This window comes from Lolium rigidum, chromosome 1, assembly GCF_022539505.1.
Source record: "Lolium rigidum isolate FL_2022 chromosome 1, APGP_CSIRO_Lrig_0.1, whole genome shotgun sequence".
Classification (NCBI taxonomy): Eukaryota; Viridiplantae; Streptophyta; class Magnoliopsida; order Poales; family Poaceae; genus Lolium; species Lolium rigidum.
Window position 1 is genome coordinate 255,708,723 of NC_061508.1, and position 22,263 is coordinate 255,730,985.

At 46.0% G+C, this 22,263-nt stretch overlaps 1 protein-coding gene across 1 annotated transcript; it reads left to right on the forward strand.

The window, feature by feature from the left end:
• The first annotated feature begins 11,794 nt into the window (after positions 1-11,794).
• On the forward strand, positions 11,795-22,225 carry LOC124692834 (glycine--tRNA ligase, chloroplastic/mitochondrial 2-like). The gene is made up of 35 exons (XM_047226279.1): positions 11,795-12,182; positions 12,260-12,327; positions 12,433-12,514; positions 12,634-12,697; positions 12,798-12,853; positions 13,030-13,107; positions 13,241-13,315; positions 13,568-13,638; positions 13,863-13,979; positions 14,072-14,173; positions 14,699-14,819; positions 14,952-15,044; positions 15,154-15,240; positions 15,605-15,706; positions 15,905-15,968; positions 16,504-16,559; positions 17,146-17,217; positions 17,670-17,752; positions 17,902-17,950; positions 18,639-18,701; positions 18,955-19,044; positions 19,136-19,222; positions 19,357-19,431; positions 19,513-19,571; positions 19,778-19,871; positions 19,945-20,163; positions 20,264-20,358; positions 20,473-20,563; positions 20,628-20,732; positions 20,815-20,853; positions 21,003-21,092; positions 21,313-21,414; positions 21,561-21,642; positions 21,741-21,826; positions 21,925-22,225. The coding sequence occupies exons 1-35, from the start codon at positions 11,826-11,828 to the stop codon at positions 22,021-22,023; spliced, it is 3,273 nt and encodes a 1,090-aa protein (XP_047082235.1). The 5' UTR covers positions 11,795-11,825; the 3' UTR covers positions 22,024-22,225.
• Positions 22,226-22,263: the final 38 nt, after the last annotated feature.

The following is a 22,263-nucleotide window of genomic DNA, read 5'->3' on the forward strand; positions in this document are numbered from 1 at the left end:
TATTGTCATAAAACAAGCATGGAACATCGGAAATTATAGATACGTTGGAGACGTATCAATCATCAAAGAATATCTTGGGCTGCTGGGCACTTGCACGACATTCCTACTGCATATCCTCGTGTTTCATCCACCTAGGTGCCCCCCCGAGCCGATTCTGTCAAAAGAATTGATTGTATCGGCTCTTCAGGTATCCCCTGTTGGATTACATGCTGAACCCAGGCAGAATGGATGGTGAGGATAATTTTGGCCGATTGCTGGAATCGGCCTCCAGGTTGCTTGTTCGATGAAGGTTTTGTAATGTTCCTCCATAAATTTTTTGGGGCCGATCACAAGGATCAGCCTCGCCACGTTTGCTCATTGATTTGCTCTTGCTACTCGTTCAGGCCGGTAGATAAAACCAGCCCAATTTCTGACTTTATCATGTTGGTGCGCTTGCTGTCGTCCACCTTGAGTGCATCGTGTAATCGTGGAGCACTAAGCTTCGTCGGAAGGACGAGCACCATGTTTGTGCCAGCCGATGTTTCGTCATCGGCTTTCCTTTGCTTGGGACGCCACTCCATTTTCCGTGGACGACCCTCTTCGTCTAGGGTTCGCTGAACTTTCGCAGCCAGATCAGGTCTTGCCTTCCTCAATGTATGCAAGTATAACCTTTCGGCTTCCTCCAAGCCGCGCAATCGCTGAACCCTGCGCTTTTGGGAACGGCTGAGTCATCAGGGCACCACCTTGGCCGGTGGTACCTGTCTTCTTCTTCTCCCTCGTCTTCTGAATCTTTGGGATCTTTCAACCGAGGGGACTCAGCGCATTTGCTTTGTGGTGGGAGAGGCCCTAGGCGCTTGAACACGGACACGTTGGCTGTCTCCTTCTTCTTCTGGTTGCATTCTGGGCAATTGCCGATTGTGGGCAATCGGCTCATTCCTGAATCCCAACAGTGTTTGAAGAAGGGACAGTCCCAGTGCCTATCCTCGTCGACTCGCTCCCCCAACTTTTCCTTGGCCCGGCGCTCGTGCTCCTCCTCCTCGCGATCATGCCGACGACGTCTCCTGTCGTCCCTAGCCGACGATCTTCCCCATCATCGTCGTTGTATCGCCGGCGTTGGTCATACTGACTCACGTACTTGTTGAGGAGGTGATCGAGAGAGGTCGTTGATACCTTATGTTTCTCACTTCTCCTCCGTGACGTAGCGCTTGCCGTCTTGGCGGAGCCGATCGCGTGGAGCGGCTTCCTCTCGTATCTTTGCTATGAGAGCAGACTGCCCTCATCTCCGTCCTTACCGCAGTGGTTCCCAAGCTCTACCATGTTGATATTGCGGGAGAGACCTGGCTGGCACCCACCATGGTAAGTATACTCCACCATGTTCACGGCGGGAAGGGGTGTGTGTCGACCTTCATGGCGTACTGGTTGAAAATTAACCGTCCATTTTCTATCGCCATTTGGATCTGCTGCCGCCACACCCTGCAGTCGTTGGTGGTGTGGGTGAACGTGTTATGCCACTTGCAGTATGGCTTTCCGTTCAGCTCTTGCATCGTGGGGATCTTGTGGCCTTCGGGTACCTTTATATGCTTCTCCGTGAGTAAGAGATCAAAAATCTGCTCGCTTTGGTCACGTCGAAGTCGAACCCTTTTGGAGGGCCTTGTGGCTTCACCCATTTGCGGGACACGGGGCCTCGCCGCTCGAGTCCATTCAGCCACCTGCTACCTCTCGATCTCCCGCAGCACCTTCATCCTCGTCTCGCCTCAACCAGGGTCACCGCACTCTTGAATTTGTCCCGGTAGACATCCGGGTGGCGCTGCTCATATGCCGACAGCCTTCTCGCACCATGTGCGCCAATGAAGGGTAGTCTCGCTTGGGAGGCCACGTCCTTAATCGATGATGAGAGACCCACCACCGCCAACTCGACCGCTTCTTTTTCACTTACATGAGCCGAAAAGCATCGGTTCCTAATGGTCCTGAAGCGCTAGACGTATTCTCGACACCGTCTCCCCGCGCTTCGTCGTACTTGTGCTAGATCGGCAATACCAACCTCGGAAGCCTCCGAGTGATACCGCTCATGGAACCGCTCTTCCAACTGCTTCCAAGTCCGAATGGAGTTCGGTGGCAGCGATGTGTACCACCCGAAAGCCGATCCCGTGAGGGACTGTGCGAAGAACCTCACACGCAACTCGTCTGATGCTGAGATCGTGCCCAGCTGTGCCAAATATCGGCTCACATGCTCGATGGAGCTGGAACCATCTGATCCACTAAACTTTGTGAAGTCTGGGAGCCGATATTTGGGTGGTAGCGGGATCAGTTCGTAGTCGTTGGGGTACGGCTTGGTATAGCCGAACGTCTTCCTTTTCGGCATCATGCCGAACTCGCTCTTTAGAATTGTACAAATCTGATCCGCGGTGATGGCTGACGGTGTCGAACCCTGAAGATTCGCCGGGGTGGCATACTTAACCATCCATGCTTGCTTTTCCGGTTCTAAGCCAACTGCAGGAGCTGGGCTCTGGAGGCTTGTCGGAGTGGCGTACTTAGCTAGCCACGTTTGCTTCTCAAGATCTGCTCCTGACGTTCCTCCCGGCCGTTCCGGAGGCCCTCGCTTGTCGCAACCCGGTTCGAGAGTGCCCAGGTATTGCGGTCCAGTACGTATGCGCACGCGTATCCGTGCGGGATCTCCTTGGGTGCCTTAAGTAGGAATTGGTAGTCACTAGGATCACCACCAATCTTGTAGACGACGTATGCCGATGAGTTCGGCAGTTCCGGTGCTGCCCATGCGAACGGCAGCGGCGGATGGGACTGGAGTGGCATCTCTCCTTTGAAAGTCCCCGTAGCTGGTCCCGACGGAGAATACCGGTGGCTCATGATTTCCTGGACCACGCGCGAGCGACACGCTCCAAAGTGTTCACCGAGGCTCTCGTAGTGGCGGTGCAGCGAATGAGCCACCATGTAGTTGATTTCCGACGCAGCGACCGGTGCGTTCTTCCGACGGGCGGACAGGTCCACTCCATCGAGTGCGCCTTCAGGTGTGAACCCCTTCCACCTGACGCCATGGGAGCGGGTTCTGTGGAAAGAGCCGATGAGTTCGGCTTCGAGGGTTGCCTTGATCTCGTCATGTTTCTTCTTGAGTTCATCAGGCAGATCCTCGTACTTGACCGGAGTGCCTTCCGCCATCTCGGATGTAGATGGCGATGTGGTGGATGTCGAAGGGATGTCCCACCGGGCGTGCCAGAATGTGTTGACGTCAGAAACCCACTGGCGGGCAGCGACGGGCAACACAGTAGAGCCGGGAACAACTAGGGCTGCGGCTGGCCCCAGTCCCTCGGAGCGACGGCCCGCAAAGCCTCCTGGTCACACGTCCGATGCTATCGCAAGGGCGTGCCACCTGACCTATACCTGGTCAGGAAGGTGTTGGATGATGCCTCGCTTAGTTTCCTGCATGGCATACACGTAAACATTAAATACGAGCCTCGATCGGCCTCAGGTTATCCCGTGAATCGGCTCAAAGAGCCGATCCACCCATGATTCGTACAAGGTGTCCGAATATATGGTGGTCCTGCTTGATCAAGATAAAGCTAATGAGATCTACAACGATTTAGGGTTTTCACCGCATAATCGGATCATCCTACTCACGATTGGGCCTCGCGCTCGCGCACGGTGACCGTAAGCCGATCCTAGACGGGGCCTAAAAACCAACACGAGGTTGATCCCCGGAACATCCTTTCTAGGGCTAGCAAACGTCACCCTACACGCCGCTGGATCCTCCAACACTTTGTAGGGCCTAACTAATGCGGATATTAAACTAATCCTTGATGAACAAGGAGCAACCGTAACGGATCAGATCTACTAAACTATGATCAAGCGGGTGCCGCCCCTACACTCGAGATAGGTGTAAGGGCGGCTAGATGCATAAGGGTTGCACTACGACAGCATATGATACAAAGAACAATGCAAACCCTAACACATCTAAGATAACTACGTTGCTCGCCATCAAAAAGGCTTCAACGACGAGCAACGCATGAACAACGTGGGTAGGCTTGTCTTGCCTAGATCGCAAGATGCGATCTAGGAAGCATGGTGCTTACCGGAGAAACCCTCGAGACGAAGGAGTTGGCGATGCGCCGAGATTTGTTTGTGTTGAACGTTGGTTGTTGTTTATTCCATAAACCCTAGATACATATTTATAGTCCAAGGGACTTCCTAATTCAGGCGTGCATCTAACCGTGCACGGGTAAAACTCTAACTCCTAACCGACACGTAATCTAATATGTTACAGATACAAGGGCAAACTAGCCCAAACTTTGCATGTAAGGCCGATTCACGTATTTCTTCTATATATATTCTTCAAGTCCATCTTGATCGCGGCCCACCTCTGACTCGGTCAAATTCTGGTGATAACAGACCCCCGGTACACGACTCTAGCGTCATCGTCAAAACTCGTGCTTTCGAGCATTTCTGGCCGTTTTCGTCAGCTATAGTCCACGGTTTCGGGTCCCAGGAGGATTTCGATGCCCCGTGACCCACGGTACACGACTCTAGCGGCATCATCAAAACTCGTGATTTCGAGCATTTCTGGCTGTTTTCGTGGGCTATAGTCCACGTTTTCGGGTCCCGGCAGGATTTCGATGCCCCGTGACCCCCGGTACACGACTCTAGCGGCATCGTCAAAAAACGGCCGTTTTCGAGCATTTCTGGCCGTTTTCGTCGGAGTCCACGGTTTCGGGTCCCGGGAGTATTTCGATGCCCCGTGACCCACGGTACACGACTCTAGCGGCATCATCAAAACTCGAGATTTCAAGCATTTCTGGCCGTTTTCGTGGGCTATAGTCCACGGTTTCGGGTCCCAGGAGGATTTCGATGCCCCGTGACCCCCGATACACGACTCTGGCGGCATCGTCAAAACTCGCGATTTCGAGCATTTCTTGCTGTTTTCGTGGGCTATAGTCCATGTTTTCTGGTCCCGGGAGGATTTTGATGCCCCGTGACCCCCGGTACACGACTCTAGCGGCATTGTCAAAACTCGTGAATTCAAGCATTTCGGCCGTTTCGTGGGCTATAGTCCACGCTTCGGGTCCGGGAGGATTTCGATGCCCCGTGACCCCCGGTACACGACTGTAGCGGCATCGTCAATACTCGTGATTTCGAGCATTTCTGGCCGTTTTCGTCGGAGTCCACGGTTTCGGGTCCTGGGAGGATTTCGATGCCCCGTGACCCCCGGTACACGATTCTGGCGGCATCGTCGAAACTCGAGATTTCGCGCATTTCTGGCCGTTTTCGTGGGCTATAGTCCACGGTTTCAGGTCACGGGATGATTTCAATGCCCCGTGACCCCTGGTACACGACTCTAGTGGCATCATCAAAACTCGTGATTTCAAGCATTTCTGGCCGTTTTCGTGGGCTATAGTCCACGATTTCGGGTCCAGGGAGGATTTCGATGCCCCGTGACCCTCGGTACATGACTCTAACGGCATCGTCAAAACTCGTGATGTTGAGCATTTCTGGCCGTTTCCGTGGACTATAGTCCACGGTTTCGGGTACCAGGAGGATTTCGATGCCCCGTGACCCCCGGTACATGACTCTAGCGGCATCGTCAAAACTCGTGATCTCGAGCATTTCTGGCCGTTTTCGTGGGCTATAGTCCACGGTTTTCGGGTCCCGGGAGGATTTCGATGCCCCGTCACCCCGGGTACACGACTCTAGCGGCATCATCAAAACTCGTGATTTCAAGCATTTCTGACCGTTTTCGTGGGCTATAGTCCACGGTTTCGGGTCCCACGAGGATTTTGATGCCCCGTGACCCACGGTACTGTTATCACCAGAATTTGACCGGATCAGAGGTGGGCCGCGATTAAAGATGGGCTTGAAGAATATACATGGAAGAAATACATGAATCGGCCTTGTATACAAAGTTTGGGCTAGTTTGCCCGTGTATCTGTAATATAGTAGGATACGTGTCGGTTAGATAGAGTTTGGCTCGTGCACGGTTGGGATTATTCCCACGTTAGAAAGTCTACGGACTATAAATATGTATCTAGGGTTACTGAAATAAACAACAACCACGTTCACCACAAACCAATCTAGGCGCATCGCCAACTCCCTTGTCTCGAGGGTTTCTTCCGGGTAAGCATCATGCTGCCTAGATCGCATCTTGCGATCTTGGCAGTACACGTTTATTCGTTGTTCATGCGTTGCTCGTGCTGAAGCCTTGTTGATGGCGAGCAACGTAGTTATCATAGATGTGTTAGGGTTAGCATTGTTTCATCGTATCATATGCTTTCGTCTGTGCAACCCTTAGACGTCTAGCCGCCCTAACACCTATCTTAGGTGTAAGGGCGGCACCCCTCTTGATCATTATTTAGTAGATCCAATCCGTTATGATTGCTCCTTGTTCTTCAATGATTAGTTTAATATCTGCATAGTTAGGCCTTACAAACGGGTTGAAGGATCCAGTGGCGCGTAGGGTGTAGTTTGCTAGCTCTAGACAGGATGTTCCGGGGATCAACTTCATGTTGGTTTTTAGGCCTTGTCTAGGGTCGGTTTACGATCACCGTGCGTGGCCGCCAGGATCAATCACGCGTAGGATGTTCCGATTATATGGTGAAAACCCTAAATCGTAGTAGGTCGTTTTAGCTTTATCTTGATCAAGCAGGACCACCATCCGATCGTACACCTCGTACGAATCATGGGTGGATCGGCTCCTTGAGCCGATTCACAGGACAACCTCGAGAGCCGATCGAGGCTCGTATTTAATGTTTACGTGTATGCCATGCAGGAAACTAAGCGAGGCAAATCCATCACCTTCCCGACCAGGTATAGGTCGGGTGGCACGCCCTTGCACCAAGATCGGACGTGCGTGCCGAGTCTTTGCGGGCCGTCGCTCGAGGGACCAGGGCCAGCCGCAGTCCTGGGAGCCTCCCGGCTCTACTGTGTTGCCCGTCGCTGCTCGCCGGTGGGTTTCTGACCGCAACAGGTACACGACTCTGGCGGCATCGTCAAAACTCGCGATTTCGAGCATTTCTGGCTGTTTTCGTGGGCAGACCATGTTTTCTGGTCCCGGGAGGATTTTGATGCCCCGTGACCCCTGGTACACGACTCTAGCGGCATTGTCAAAACTCGTGAATTCAAGCATTTCTGGCCGTTTTCGTGGGCTATAGTCCACGATTCCGGGTCCCGGGAGTATTTCGATGCCCCGTGACCCACGGTACACGACTCTAGCGGCATCATCAAAACTCGTGATTTCAAGCATTTCTGGCCGTTTTCGTGGGCTATAGTCCACGGTTTCGGGTCCCGTGAGGATTTCGATGCCCCGTGACCCACGGTACACGACTCTAGCGGCATCGTCAAAACTCTTGATCTCGAGCATTTCTGGCCGTTTTCGGGCTATAGTCCACGATTTTCGTGTCCCGGGAGGATTTCGATGCCCCGTGACCCCCGGTACATGACTCTAGCGGCATCGTCAAAACTCGTGATTTCGAGCATTTCTGGCTATTTTCGTGGGCTATAGTCCTCGTTTTCGGTTCCCACGAGGATTTCGATGCCCCGTGACCCCTGGTACACGACTCTAGCGGCATCGTCAAAACTCGTGATTTCGAGCATTTCTGGCCGTTTTCGTCAGCTATAGTCCACGGTTTCGGGTCCCGGGAGGATTTCGATGCCCCGAGACCCATGGTACACGACTCTAGCGGCATCGTCAAAACTCGCGATTTCGAGCATTTCTGGACGTTTTCGTGGGCTATAGTCCATGTTTTCTGGTCCCGGGAGGATTTTGATGCCCCGTGACCCCTGATACACGACTCTAGCGGCATTGTCAAAAAAACGGCCGTTTTCGAGCATTTCTGGCCGTTTTCGTCGGAGTCCACGGTTTCGGGTCCCGGGAGTATTTCGATGCCCCGTGACCCACGGTACACGACTCTAGCGGCATCATCAAAACTCGTGATTTCAAGCATTTCGGCCGCTCGTGGGCTATAGTCCACAGTTTCGGGTCCTAGGAGGATTTCGATGCCCCGTGACCCACGGTACACGACTCTGGCGGCATCGTCAAAACTCGCGATTTCGAGCATTTCTTGCTGTTTTCGTGGGCTATAGTCCATGTTTTCTGGTCCCGGGAGGATTTTGATGCCCGTGACCCCTGGTACACGACTCTACCGGCATTGTCAAAACTCGTGAATTCAAGCATTTCTGGCCGTTTTCGTGGGCTATAGTCCACGTTTTCGGGTCCCGGGGGATTTCGATGCCCCGTGACCCCCGGTACACGATCAGTAGCGGCATCGTCAAAACTCGTGATTTCGAGCATTTTCGGCCGTTCGTCGGAGTCCACGGCTTTCGGGTCCCGGAGGATTTCAATGCCCCGTGACCCCCGGTACACGACTCGGCGGCATCGTCGAAACTCGAGATTTCGCGCATTTCTGGCCGCTTCGTGGGCTATAGTCCACGGTTCAGGTCACGGGATGATTTCAATGCCCCGTGACCCCGGTACACGACTCTAGCGGCATCATCAAAACTCGTGATTTCAAGCATTTCTGGCCGTTTTCGTGGGCTATAGTCCACGATTTCGGGTCCCGGGAGGATTTCGATGCCCCGTGACCCTCGGTACATGACTCTAACGGCATCGTCAAAACTCGTGATGTTGAGCATTTCTGGCCGTTTTCGTGGGCTTTACTCCATGCTTCAAGGAAGGAAGTAGTCGTGCGCGCGACACCACCAGCTCCACCCTTGAGAGCTTCCGGGGATAGACCACCGTCAGTATTTATTTTGATTGTATCTCCATTCGGTGGTCGCCAGCCATGACATGGAAGTATCTCCGTAAATTTCTTCGGTAGCTCAAGCACCGCAACCGTTTCCTTGATCATCTTCAGAGATTGAACAGGATCGAAGTGTCCCCGATCATGAGTCCAGCTGTTCCTCAACATCCAAATCGCCCACATAACGGTGATAAGCTTAGCTCGATCGGACTCCAAGAACATGGGATCACATAAAATATCCTTCGACCATGTTTCGGGATGTAGTCTGCGCAACTTTTTTTTTTAACAGAAAGTCTGGGCAACTTTAATTTTGGGCCGTGCTGATAATCCTCCAGAGGATTATTCCTCCCGAACCTCCGCCTCCCCCTTGTGACACGTGTCCTCTGGGACCATCGCCCCATGTGCATGTATCTTCATTCCGCACAGAAAAAAAGAAACAAATCTCCACAACGGCATGCGTGTCTACCGGCCGCACCTTTCTCCCACGCATGAAGGAAGTCCGGTGAGGGGCCTCGCCGGCAAAGCGTGGACTCCGGCGGCGCGGGAAGCGTCGCCGCCCCTCCTGCAACATCGGTACCTTGCAGCACTATCGGCAGCGCCCGATGGCGAACTTGCAGCACTGCGGGCGGCGCCGAAGTCGGCAGGCCTGCATCACCCCGACGACGCTCCACGGCGGGCTTGCAGCACGGAGATGGTGCTGACAAAGACGGCGGTCACCGCTTGTAGCTCCGACAATACACCATTGAAGCTCCGGCGGCGCACCATTGAAGCTCCGGCGGCGCACCTTTGAAGCTCCGGCGGCGCACCATTGAAGCACCATCGGTTCCTTGTAGCACTGTCGCACGTCAAAGGTAGCATCGCCGCACACCGATTGTAGCAGTGCCCCCACCCGATTGCAGCTCCACATGCCATGGCTGGTAGCGCCGCCGGAGACCACTAGCAGCAACAACACAGCCCGTATGTAGCTCCGCTGGTCAATGTTTGTAGCACAAGCGGCCGACATTGGCAGCACCGCCAACCGCCCATTGCAGCTCTGGGGGCAGGGGCCTTGCAGCTCTGGTGCATGCCCTTTGCAGCGCCACGACGTGCTGCTACAGCGACGTCTCGCCCGTGGGAGCAACGACGGCCGCCTGTGGGAGCAACGACGGCCGCCCGTGGGAGCATCGACGGGCAAGCGTGGAAGCAGGTGCGGCCGCCCATAGGAGCAGCGCCTCCCACCAGGACCGCTTGCAGAATCCGGCAGCGCGCGGCCACTCTGCAGGCCCTCCACGCTCCCAAAACTAATGGAGCTCGCCAGCCGGAGCTTCAAAGGTGCGCCGCCGGAGCTTCAATGGTGCGCCGCCGGAGCTTCAAAGGTGTATTGTCGGAGCTACAAGCGGTGACCGCCATCTTTGTCAGCACTGTCTCCGTGCTGCAAGCCCGCCGTGGAGCGTCGTCGCGGTGATGCAGGCCTGCCGACTTCGGCGCCGCCAGCAGTGCTGCAAGTTTACTCTCTTTCTTCATTTATTAGCATGTCATGTCACTAAAATACCTTGAGATGTGTGATGTTACTAGCTATGTTACTCCCACTATGAGCAGTCTTAGCCGGGAACACAAGCGCGTGGTGGAGCCCGGTGGCAGCCATCAGGCCAAGCACATACACCGCCACATTTGAGCGCTCACGCCTCCACCTCCGCAGATGCGCTTGATCCTGCAATCAATTGTTTTCTAAATATATTATTGCTTTTGCTGCCTGGTCAGAGATTTGAAAGATCTTGAACTATTTCTTCAAATTTCGTTAACATTTTCTAACTTATGGAGCAATAGCAAAAAGAATATGGTGCCTAATACGATAAATGCCACAATTATGTGGGTTATCTCAAACTCATTGTGCTAGAATGCATGTGCTATGGTGAAGAGTTCCATACACTCTTGTTCCGAAGGCTGCTGGGGGTGGTGCACACTCTCGAGGCTTTAGCGCATGCTCCACTGCTGCTGCTGCTGTGACCATAGCCTGGTTAACGCCCGAGAAACGGGTATAGACAGAGTTTAAAGTGATGGTGCAGAACCAGCTCTGCGAAGATGATGAAGAGTGAAAGATCACAACGTTGAACTCGCCAATGTTAGTTGAAGATGGAGAAGGCTTCAGAGTGATGCCTAAGCCATAGTCATCTTCAGCTAATCAGTTGTTGCTATTTAAAATAAAAAATTATCATAAATTCACGTTACTTGAAATGAGCTGCCCTATCCGTTCCAAATGCAGATTTTCATCCTCCCCATACGGATATTTTTCTCAGATTTTTCTGAGTTTCCTAAGTGGCATTTTCAACGATCACCTTTCAGTTGGTGCAGTTTTAGAAACATTGTGTCCTATGTTGTTTGTGTGACTTGTTTAAGTTATATGAGGTCTTCTTTATGAATCCCTAGATCGCTTAAGTTGCTAGGCACTTGAATGGATCTCTAGACATGTGGTTACCAAATTTATTTCGGTGTTTATTCATAGCACAATATCTATTTCATTCTGGTAGAATCGCCGTAATAGTAGAGCATTGCGCATGACAAAGATCAACATTTCAGCAATAGCTCCGCTCTAATCTAGGTACGTTAGAGGCGGAGGGGAGCGGCAGGTCTTTGACGAAAGGAAACAATAACATTTTCTTTCATATATTTAATATGTTGTGTTTGATGGAGGCATTCTTTTAGGTCATTTTCTTGTGAAAATTTGCTACAGGAGACCGTTATTTTACATCGTTTGTTAAAACACACCGTTATACCATTACAATTTTACGGTACATTTGCCAAAACACACCACCTATCAAAAAAGGAAAGCTTTGAACTTTTTCTTCAAAACTAGTTAAAGCATGATCATCCCAGATAAAAGTGCAAATTTTCCTTTTTGAACAAATGGTGTGTTCTGGCAAATGTACCATAAAATTATAATGATATATGATAAAGATATAATCGGACGGTGTGTTTTAGTAAACGATGATAGAATAACGGTGTAATGTAGCAAAATTTCCTTTTTTTATTAACGCATTTGGCGGTTAGTATTTCACCCCTTTTCCCGCTCCAATTCCATCCGCCTGCCTTATCCTCTCTTTGCTTCCTCTTCATCGTCTTCTTCTTGCCATGGCCGCGGCCACAGCCATAGCCACGGGCATCGGCACCGGCATGGCCCCTCTCCTCTCCCCCGGCGCCGCCACGGCAGCTCCCTCGAACCGACTAATCATCCCCTCTGCCCTCACCGCTCATTCTCCGCTTCCAGCCCCCACCCGCCGCTCCCCTAGCCGCCGCCGCCTCCTATCTGCTCCGGCGGTGGCCCGGTCCGATTCCGATGGCCCCCCGGATCTCTCCCCCTGCCCCTCTTCACCCGGCAACGGCACGGCCGCCTCCACCTCCGCGCTGACGTTCCAGCAGGCCATCCAACGGCTCCAGGAGTACTGGGCCTCCGTCGGATGCGCCGTCATGCAATGCAGTAACACCGAGGTGCTACTAACCCACCAACTCTTCGGTCGTTTGCTTCACCAACATCAGTGGCTGATTCTGCGCTCCAACTCTTGCAGGTTGGAGCAGGGACGATGAATCCTCTGACCTTCCTCAGAGTGCTTGGCCCCGAGCCATGGAACGTCGCGTGAGTCCACACCTTACATATGCAGTGCAATGCACAGAAATGCTTACACCTGCAAGAATGTTTTGCTCCGATTCTGACTTGTTAACACTTAATGCTCTCTTCAAGTTATGTGGAACCAAGCGTGAGGCCAGATGATAGCCGCTACGGCGACAATCCTAACAGGCTTCAACGCCACACGCAGTTTCAGGTTCACTGCCCTGCCCACCCCCAAACGCTTCCATCATGTTTATTTGATCGGTCCGTTCTAAAACCACTACTGATCGCTGGCTGTGCGTCACGTTTCTCCCTATCATGTCTGATCTATAGGTGATTTTGAAGCCCGATCCAGGGAATTCACAGGATCTCTTCCTGCATAGCCTGTCAGCATTAGGTATTACTTCTTCTGAATCTCACATGGCCTTAGTTCTTCTATCCAGCGCATTATCGAACCATGGAAGCTTGGTCGCTAATAACTGTGTTTGTCTCTGCAGGTATCAATGTTTGTGAACATGACATCCGTTTTGTCGAAGACAACTGGGAGAGTCCAGTGAAGTTCTCCCCCCTTTTTTTCCTGTCATATTCTTCTATATCTACACATTTTCTAATTGTATGATGAAAAATAATACACCATATCCCCACGCAGTCATATTAGCCATTGCCGCAACCAACTAGTCTCCAGTGTGTTATTTTTATTGATTGATGTTTCTTCCCTGTCATTGACAGGTTCTTGGTGCTTGGGGATTGGGCTGGGAGGTTTGGATGGATGGCATGGAAATCACACAATTCACATATTTTCAGCAGGTAATTAAACCTAATCAATTCTGTACAAATCATGTGCATTTCTTTAATGTTGCTGCCTAAATCTTGCTGGAAGTTTCCCAAATACATTCTAATTTGGATTCTTATAAAGCTTATTGACATTTCATCACTGTAGTCAGGAAGTCTTCCCTTGCTGCCAGTTTCTGTCGAAATTACATATGGACTTGAACGTATCCTCATGTCACTTCAGGTAAGTCCAGTAGTGACTGTATGTCTTTCTTCCATATAAGTTGTACATGCAGAGTGCTCAGCACAGTTCCATTTATTTTCTGGATCATGCCTCCTTTATCTGCATACGCACATATGGAAATCCATTTTTTTTTACATTATAGAAGATCTATTAGACCAATCATAATTCTCTTTTAAGTTATTTCCGCCTTACTCTGCTAGGTCATATGCACATTGAAAGAGCTGACCTACTTTGTTTTAGATGTTCTGACAGGGAGTAGATCATTTCAAAAAGATACAATACACAGAAGGAATTACGTATGGAGAACTATTCCTTGAGAATGAGTATGTTTTCTTTGGAAGCTATGTGTACTTTCTCTTTCTCTTTAGCATTTTACGTGCTATGCTTCCTATTCCAGTCCTCATTTTTCTCATCTGTCATGATTGTAAATGCTGTGAAATGTCATTGTTGTCCTTGTTGAATTACATGAATTGACAAGTGTCATCGCTCCAGTCTATTACGAGCTATGCTTGGATTTCACAATCTCATATCTGGTTTCCCGATGCAGGAAAGAGATGAGTGCATATTATTTGGAGCAAGCAAATGTTGATCACATTCAAAAGCACTTCGACGATTTTGAAGTAGAGGCTCGCTCTTTATTATCACTTGGGCTGCCAATTCCTGCGTATGCTTGACTGATATATCTTCTTCTTTTTCTTGGATACTTTCTGAAATTGTTAAGATTGATAAGCTTGTCTTTGTTTTGGAATGGATTAGGTACGACCAGGTTCTGAAGGCCTCTCATGCTTTTAATATTTTAGATTCTAGAGGCTTTGTTGGTGTAACTGAGCGTGCAAGATATTTTGGTCGCATGCGGAGGTGCGGAATTATTTTTGTTGGTTTCATTTTATGTGTTTTCTCATCATCAAATCCTGGAAAATTTTCGTTCACCTATATGGCAGAAGTGTAAACTAGCACCGTGTTTCTGCTTCTTATCCAGCAATGTGAATTTGCAACTTACAGTAGACATTTCTTTCTTCATACCATTTCCCGATAATTAGGAGATATTGATGTGGTCATTTTGTCTTTATTCACTTATATAATTATATAACTGTACTTTAGTAACAACTGTAGAGTGCACCATCTCTCTCTCTGTCTGAGGTTTATCAGTCCACATTTTTCTGCAACTTTATGAAGACTTTTCTCACTACAACAATATTTACTTATTACCTAAGCTCATAGAAGTTGGCTTTTGAAGTTTCGAGTTAGTTGCATTCATGTTATCTTGTTCGTGTTTTACCACTCATTATTCTTGGTTGATGTTCCTCCAGTAATTTGCCTTCTTTTAGCTTTTGTATTTTAACAGAAACAAAATTCTAATCTTGCTGACTCTTATTTTTGCAGTCTTGCTCGCCAATGTTCTCAGCTTTGGTTGAAAACACGAGAGGACATTGGTTATCCATTGGGCATTTACCAAGAGGCTAATTTTATATATCCCCATAACTCTGAAAAGCTTAGTAGAAAGGTATTTTGTTTACATCGCTATGTATTGCTGAGCTTGTAATTTGATTTTTGAAACAGATACTGTTGTGAATATACCTGTCACAACATCCAAGAAACAGACCCTTGACGTTGGCCTCTTGGTTTCTTCATTTAGGAAGTGCTGGGGCAGACACAGGCACATGTGTTTGTTCTTGAAATAGGAACAGAAGAGTTGCCACCCCATGATGTGGTAGACGCAACTGAACAAGTAAATCTCTAGTTCAACATGGTTTTGCATCCTCATAGAAACAACATGATGACACTTGCTCAAAATCTGAGTTATGATGTGTCTTCTTTTCCCTTTTGATCTTTCTCAGCTTGAGAAATCTCTAGTTCAAATACTAGGAAAGCGTAGACTGAGCCATGGGAAGGTGCACTCTTATGGGACGCCACGGAGATTAGCGGTATCACTATCATCTTGACTCATTTTTATCTTACATCTAATTTCTCGACCAGCTTTCTCAGTGGATTATTTTATATCATCACATTAGACCCAGGGGCACAGTTTTGATTGAGACAAAAAAAAAACTTTGATGAAATCTGATATTAGTGCAAATTGCATGATGGAGAAACATTGAATCAGCCAGTACAGTTATCTGTCCTTTTTTTAGTAGACAGAGTTAGGAATATGTATGTATTTTTTGTTGTATAAAAATTAATAAAAAAATTATCTGCATTTTAAGAAGAAGCCATCTTTCAAAGAAGCGATATCTTGGTAGGTATCTTTTACTCACTATGTTTGTTTTGTGGTTCAACTTTGATTTGCAGATTATTGTTGAAAATCTTAGTATGAAGCAAATGGAAGAAGAGGTTGAGTTACGTGGTCCACCAGTGTCTAAGGCATTTGACCAAGAGGGAAAACCGAGTAAGGTTAGCTATCCAAAGAGAAGCTGGACTTTTCTCTGGTATCCTTCTGCTGCTTATTTATGGGTTCTCTGGTTATGTGTGCTGTTTTGAATAATTTTTCATTTTATTTAGGCTGATAAGGGACAATTTTTTGAAACTCCTTTTCTCTGTTCTACTTCAGAGCGAAGGATTTCATAAATATTTTTCTCTGTTCCTTTTCAGGCTGCTGAGGGTTTTTGTCGAAAGAATAATGTTCACGTAGATTGCTTATATAGAAGAATCGACGGTATGCAACTTGTGTTTTTTCCTTTAAAAAGTTGGTTGATCTCTTCCACTCCCTCTGATCCATAATAGTTGTCGGGAACTTAGTACAAAAGTCGTACTAACTTAGTACTAAATCGCCGACACTTATTATGGATTGGAGGGAGTACCTTTTTTTTTCTGAAGTTTTATCAGCACTTGTGTGTAGCTTATTGGCGAGTGGTTTTGAGCATTCATCTCCTACGTTTCTGCTTTCTGTTTAAACCAACATGTAGAATCACATGTAGCAACAAATCTACCTTAGAATTGATGATCTGAACTTCAGTAAGGTCCCTTGTTGAGTTGTTTTCATTTTCATTGCTCAATTGTTTATTCTGCATAAACTACTCCGTTCAAAAGAAGCATGTTAACTCCGATTTACTACTTTTTCGCAAAAAATAATTACTTAAATGAAACTCTGATACACTGTATGATTACATTGAGACTCAGCGCTGGACTACTGTTTGTAATTCCTGTTCCGTGAAAAAGTCTGACGTTTGTTGAGCTTACTTATTTTTCAGGTAAAACAGAATATATATATGCTCGTGTCAAAGAGTCTGCACGTTATGCTGATGAGGTTATTATTTATCCTTTACATTCTTGACAGATAATTATTTGACTATACCAGGCAAAATACTGTAAGTAGGGCCTATTGTTGTTGATAAAAGTATATGATTCCTTGACACTTCCTTCGCCAACAACATTTGCAAGAATTAATAAGGTGTTTATTGAAAATTCTGGGGGTTAAAGTTCTGATATTTTGGGTGGTGGGAATGAGAATGATAAACATTTGCTGGACCAGATAGGCTGTCATGTGGTACCTTTCTGTATTTCTTCTCCAAAAATCAATTTAGACAGATTATGTCTACTTGTTTAGCAACTTGGCGAATCCTCCAGGACACCAGATTAGCAAATTATGTGTTCCAACGCTGAGCACTTACATTGGTTCAATCAGCCAAGCTCCACAGTAAATTTAATGCTATTTCTTGTGCTGACACATTATTATTTAGTTGGATACTTGGATGGGCAACTATAACTGTCTGGCAAGAAATTAAATCTCACGCTAAGAACCCAGCACCTAGCACACCACAATCCATATTGCAGTCCTTCCAGTACTTATATTTTCTCGGGCCCTTTCAACAATTGTAACATGTAAATTGCAGGTCCTATCTGAAGATTTATCTACTATTATATCTGGTATTTCATTCCCGAAGTCTATGCGCTGGAACTCAAATGTACGCACTCCAGATTTTCCTTTCATAGACAGAATTAAAATATGTCCTATGCAGCTTCTTGATATCATTGCCATTGCTAATTCTATTATTCTTGTTATGTGGGTTATCGTGTTTGGTTTCTGCAAATTATCGAAAAACCTGGTCATTAGTGTCTACAGTTTTTCACACACGCAGTAGGTAGAAAATCTAGAAAAATAGAACAACACTTAATTTTTCTAATATTCTAATACAGGTGCAGTTTGATGTAAACTTGGCTTTAGATATTCTATTTGTCACTGGGGTTTGGAAAGGAGACTACCTTTACATTTTAACAAAGTTATTTTTAGGGCAACAGCTAGTTCTCCATTTGCCGAATAATGTGTTTTATAGATCAGATTTTACAAGTCTAATTCATATCCGCATACTATTTAAGTTTCTATTCTGTAACATCTTGGGATTATTTTCACCTGCAGATTGTGTTTAGTCGCCCTGTAAGATGGATCATGGCACTCCATGGAGATCTTGTCGTGCCATTTTCTTTTGCTGGCATCTCAAGGTAATATTGTAATGTGTGATACACTTAATTTATATTTTTGTAGCGGGATGATATGTACATGTTTTGGCGTCAATTAAAGAGAAGTCGTACACCTTCCATTATTGTTTTCTTACAAAAGTTCATAACCAACATGATTCACTATGGGACAGTGGGAACCAGTCATGTGGACTTCGTAACTCCTCATTGGCGAGTTTTAAGGTACACATTGGACTATCATGTGTATTTACTCTGTTTTCCTGTTCTGAAATTTATTTTGACATGAACAAGTATCATATCCAGTTATCCACATTGTATTGCAGAGAGCAATGTTGAAAGACTGTAGTTCCATTTCCCTTTTCAGGGTCTATCCTGGCTCTTGTAGCAGACAAAAACTATGTTAATTAGAGAAAAATATTATTGGTTAATGTTCTTGACAGAATTTTACTAGTCCTGAACACGGTGGAATGCAGTATTTTGTAGAGGAAAAGGTGCTATGCTATTTTCTGTAGAGGAATTTCAATCTTCAGTGTGTGAAGCCGTTGCTGCTGCCTGGAGAATAACTAATCTTTAATTCATCTCTTCCCATTCTAAAAGCAATGATACAGCTTTACCTGGCACCACCTGATGTATGTCTGATGAAATTCTGCATGATGTGATGGCTGCCAATTTGTGCTGCTTCAAGTTAACGTATAATTCTTACACCACGTCATTTGTGTCTAAGGTTGTGAGTAGTGACCAGTACGGTATGAGTATTGTCGTTAGAACATTATGACCAAATATGTAGTTGATTTGTCCTTCCTCAGAATTTTGTTCATTCAGTATGGAGCTGATATGAACTATTTATTTACACAGTTCAAGCAATTCATAACTATTAGTGAAGTAATTCAAAGCTTTCTCCAATTGTCAGGTGGAAACTGCAGAATCATATTTGCGCACTGTGGAAAAAGCTGGGATCGTGATTGATATGCAGGTTAGAGATAAGCAGATATAAGCTTTTCGTATGCAATCCAAGATATCAATTTTTTGTAGATTACGGAATAAATGTCCTTTTCAGGGTTTCATAGCAGAAATTTATAATTTTTTGCACAATTTGTTTCACTTGAGAATATTGCTGTCTTGGGCAAACTTGCTTGGCCTACAGTAAACAGATAAATATGGAATTTCCCTACTAATGATTTGAGTTAATTAGTTTGTGCCTCACTTTACACAACACTTCATTGCAGGAGCGCAAAGCAAAAATCTTGGATGACTCTAATATATTGGTTAAAGGAGTTGATGGGGGTTTCATTGCACCTGATAGCTTGCTGCAGGAGGTAGATGCTCTTTTCCTCCATGTTTACCTTTTTGCATAAGTTGTTGGTTAACATTGCAACTTATCCTGAAATATTTTAAACCACAATGCAGGTTGTCAATCTTGTGGAGGCACCTCTTCCCATTCTTGGTCGATATGATGATTCCTTTTTAGAACTTCCAAAAGATGTATTAATAACGGTATGCTCAGATTTTAATGGCGTTGCCAGGTTCTGATGATTCAGTAACATGTTTCATAATTTTTAAAAGTACTCACTAACTGAAAGGAAGCTTCTTATAATATGCACATTTTTTAATGAAAACCACAACTGCAGGTTATGCAGAAACACCAGAAGTATTTCCCTGTAACCTCCAAGTCTACAGGCGATCTGCTTCCATATTTTATTACTGTGAGATAGTTGCTGCACCTATATGTACTTACAACTGGATAGCGATTTCTGTGTTTGTTCTAATATAGAGTTTGTTATTAGGTTGCTAATGGTTCTATTAGTGAAGAAGTGGTCCGTAAAGGCAATGAAGCTGTACTCAGGTTATGCAGAGGACCAATCAAGATTTTCTGAATCATATTATTATTGTGTAAACTATCATTTTGGAGCTGAATCTTGACCTGAACCAACAGTAGCATAGTGAAGTTACCACCATTGTTTTTGAATTGTTTTTTTTCTTGCACCTGCTGTTTTATTTCGAAAGAGAACATTAGTCAACTGTACATTCTAAAATGGCATACAAATACAGGGCAAGGTATGAGGATGCCAAATTCTTTTATAAGATGGATACACAAAAGCATTTGTCTGACTTCCGAGGCCAGCTCAAGAGCATTCTCTTTCATGTGAGTTGCAATGAACTTACCTTAGATTCTTGTGTTATGTTTATTCTTATTGTATCTACATCATGTTGAATAGGAAAAACTTGGTACAATGCTCGACAAAATGGCGCGTGTTGAAGGTGTTGTTGCAGAGTTGACCCTTGTTCTCGGGATAAATGAGATGATGATCACAGTTATCAAAGATGCAGCTGCATTGGCTATGTCAGATCTTGCCACTTCCATTGTTACAGAATTTACTTCACTTGCTGGAATTATGGCACGCCATTATGCTTTAAGGGATGGTCTTTCAGAACAGGTTGCCGATTCTTTTCAAATTTTATACATTTGTTGTAAACTCTTAATAGGGAGTTTAAGTGGGCTCTCAACTTAGGCTGAGTAAACTTTCATGTCTTAAGATTGCAGAAGCGCTATTTGAGATAACACTTCCAAGGTTCTCTGGTGACGTTTTTCCAAAAACGGATGCTGGAATAGTCCTTGCGGTTGCTGATAGGTACTTCCTGCACATATATTGCCATTATTAGCCGGGTTCCAGATAGAAAACATAAAATGTTGGTAAATTTGGAGAACCTTGATTCAGCTAATGGTTTTTTTTTAATCTTCACAGATTGGATAGTCTAGTGGGTCTGTTTGGAGCAGGATGTCAGCCAAGTTCTTCGAATGATCCATTTGGATTGAGAAGAATCTCTTATGGACTGGTAAGGGAAGTTCAGATTGCAAATATCATTACATATTTATAATCTCATAATATATTTTATCTAGGTCCAAATATTGGTTGAGAATAAGAAGAACTTTGACCTCACGAAGGCCTTGACTTTAGTGGCAGAGGTGCAGCCTATAAGAATAGACAATAACGTTATAAATGAGGTCAGTATACATTTCAGATGATCACTTTGTATTATATTCATGAATACATGGTTTGTGACAAGCTTGATCAAATTACTGTTAGGTACTACAATTTGTAACCCGGAGACTGGAGCAACTTTTGGTACGTATATCTTTGACCTGTAATAACAATAGAATTGCTCAGTATTGCACCTATATGTGATTTAATGAAAACATGGTCAATGTAACATATATATGTGAGTAAAATTCATGTCATTTTCAATTGACTTCTTGTTTCCTTATTTTTATCAGGTTGATGAGGGAATTAACTGTGAAATAGTGCGGTCAGTGCTTATGGAGCGTGCAAACTGTCCTTACCTAGCATCACAAACAGCAGCTGAAGTAAGAAATCATTTTGCTCTAAAACCTTCAGATTCTCCATTTGTTTTGAATGCTCTGTGGATTAAGAAGTGCATTCAACTTTATATGTTGCATATTTATAATTTGGAATGCTACACAGTGTAAAATCTGCACATATAAGTCTTACGCTCAGTACCTTGCTGAAATTTTACTGAAGCATCATGGGTTTTTGGTGATGGTCATACTGTGTGGAAACTTACAGATGGAAGCATTTTCAAGAACTGAAGATTTTCCAAAAATCGTCGAGGCGTACTCAAGGCCAGCTCGAATTATACGTGGAAAACAAATCGAGTCTGCTTGGGAGGTACTGGCTGTTTTTACTTAGACATGTACCATCATAATAAGTCAGCAGATCACACCTTGAATCATGTACTAAGCTTGTAATTGTCTAACATCGACCTGCCCGTTTGCTGCAACATTTCTTGCCTCACACGTGGATGGAACATGCAGGTCGATGCAAGCGTATTCGAGAAAGACGAAGAGAAAGCCTTATGGAGCGCCTACTTGGAGGTTGCTGATAAAATCCATCCTGGTACAAGTCTACTCACGTTTCCCAACGCGACAAAACATAAACAAGTTCGAGATCTGCAGTTCATACTCTTCGCCTGTACTCTATTCACCACTCTGCAGGTGTCGATGTTAAAACCTTTGCCGACGCGTCTCTTCTCCTGATACAACCCCTCGAAGATTTCTTCAACAATGTTTTCGTCATGGCGGTGAGCAGAGATTCCCTTCCGTTTTAAGACACATACAGCAGGACCTTGCGACTCGATTTTGTCAGTCTAATTAATCTGGTATTATCTGCTGATGATAGGAGGATGAGAAAATTCGCAACAATCGTCTGGCGCTGCTAAGGAACATTGCAGGTTTGACCAAGGGGATAGCTGACCTCTCGGTTTTACCAGGGTTTTAATTAACATTTGAGCACGCAAGCAGGTGATGGACATGAGCATGTTTAAGTCCCATTTTTGAGCTGTTGTGAGGCAATTTGTTTACATTTGTTAGTAGTGATTTCATCTGGAAAGTGAGTGCCTGGGAAGTGGGAATTCAATGAGATTGTAAGATGGTTCTTGCGTTTTCTCTCTCAAGATAACGCGATTTTTTTTTTGCATCAATGCATTGATCGAGAAAAAAAAGAAAGACCACACCCCAA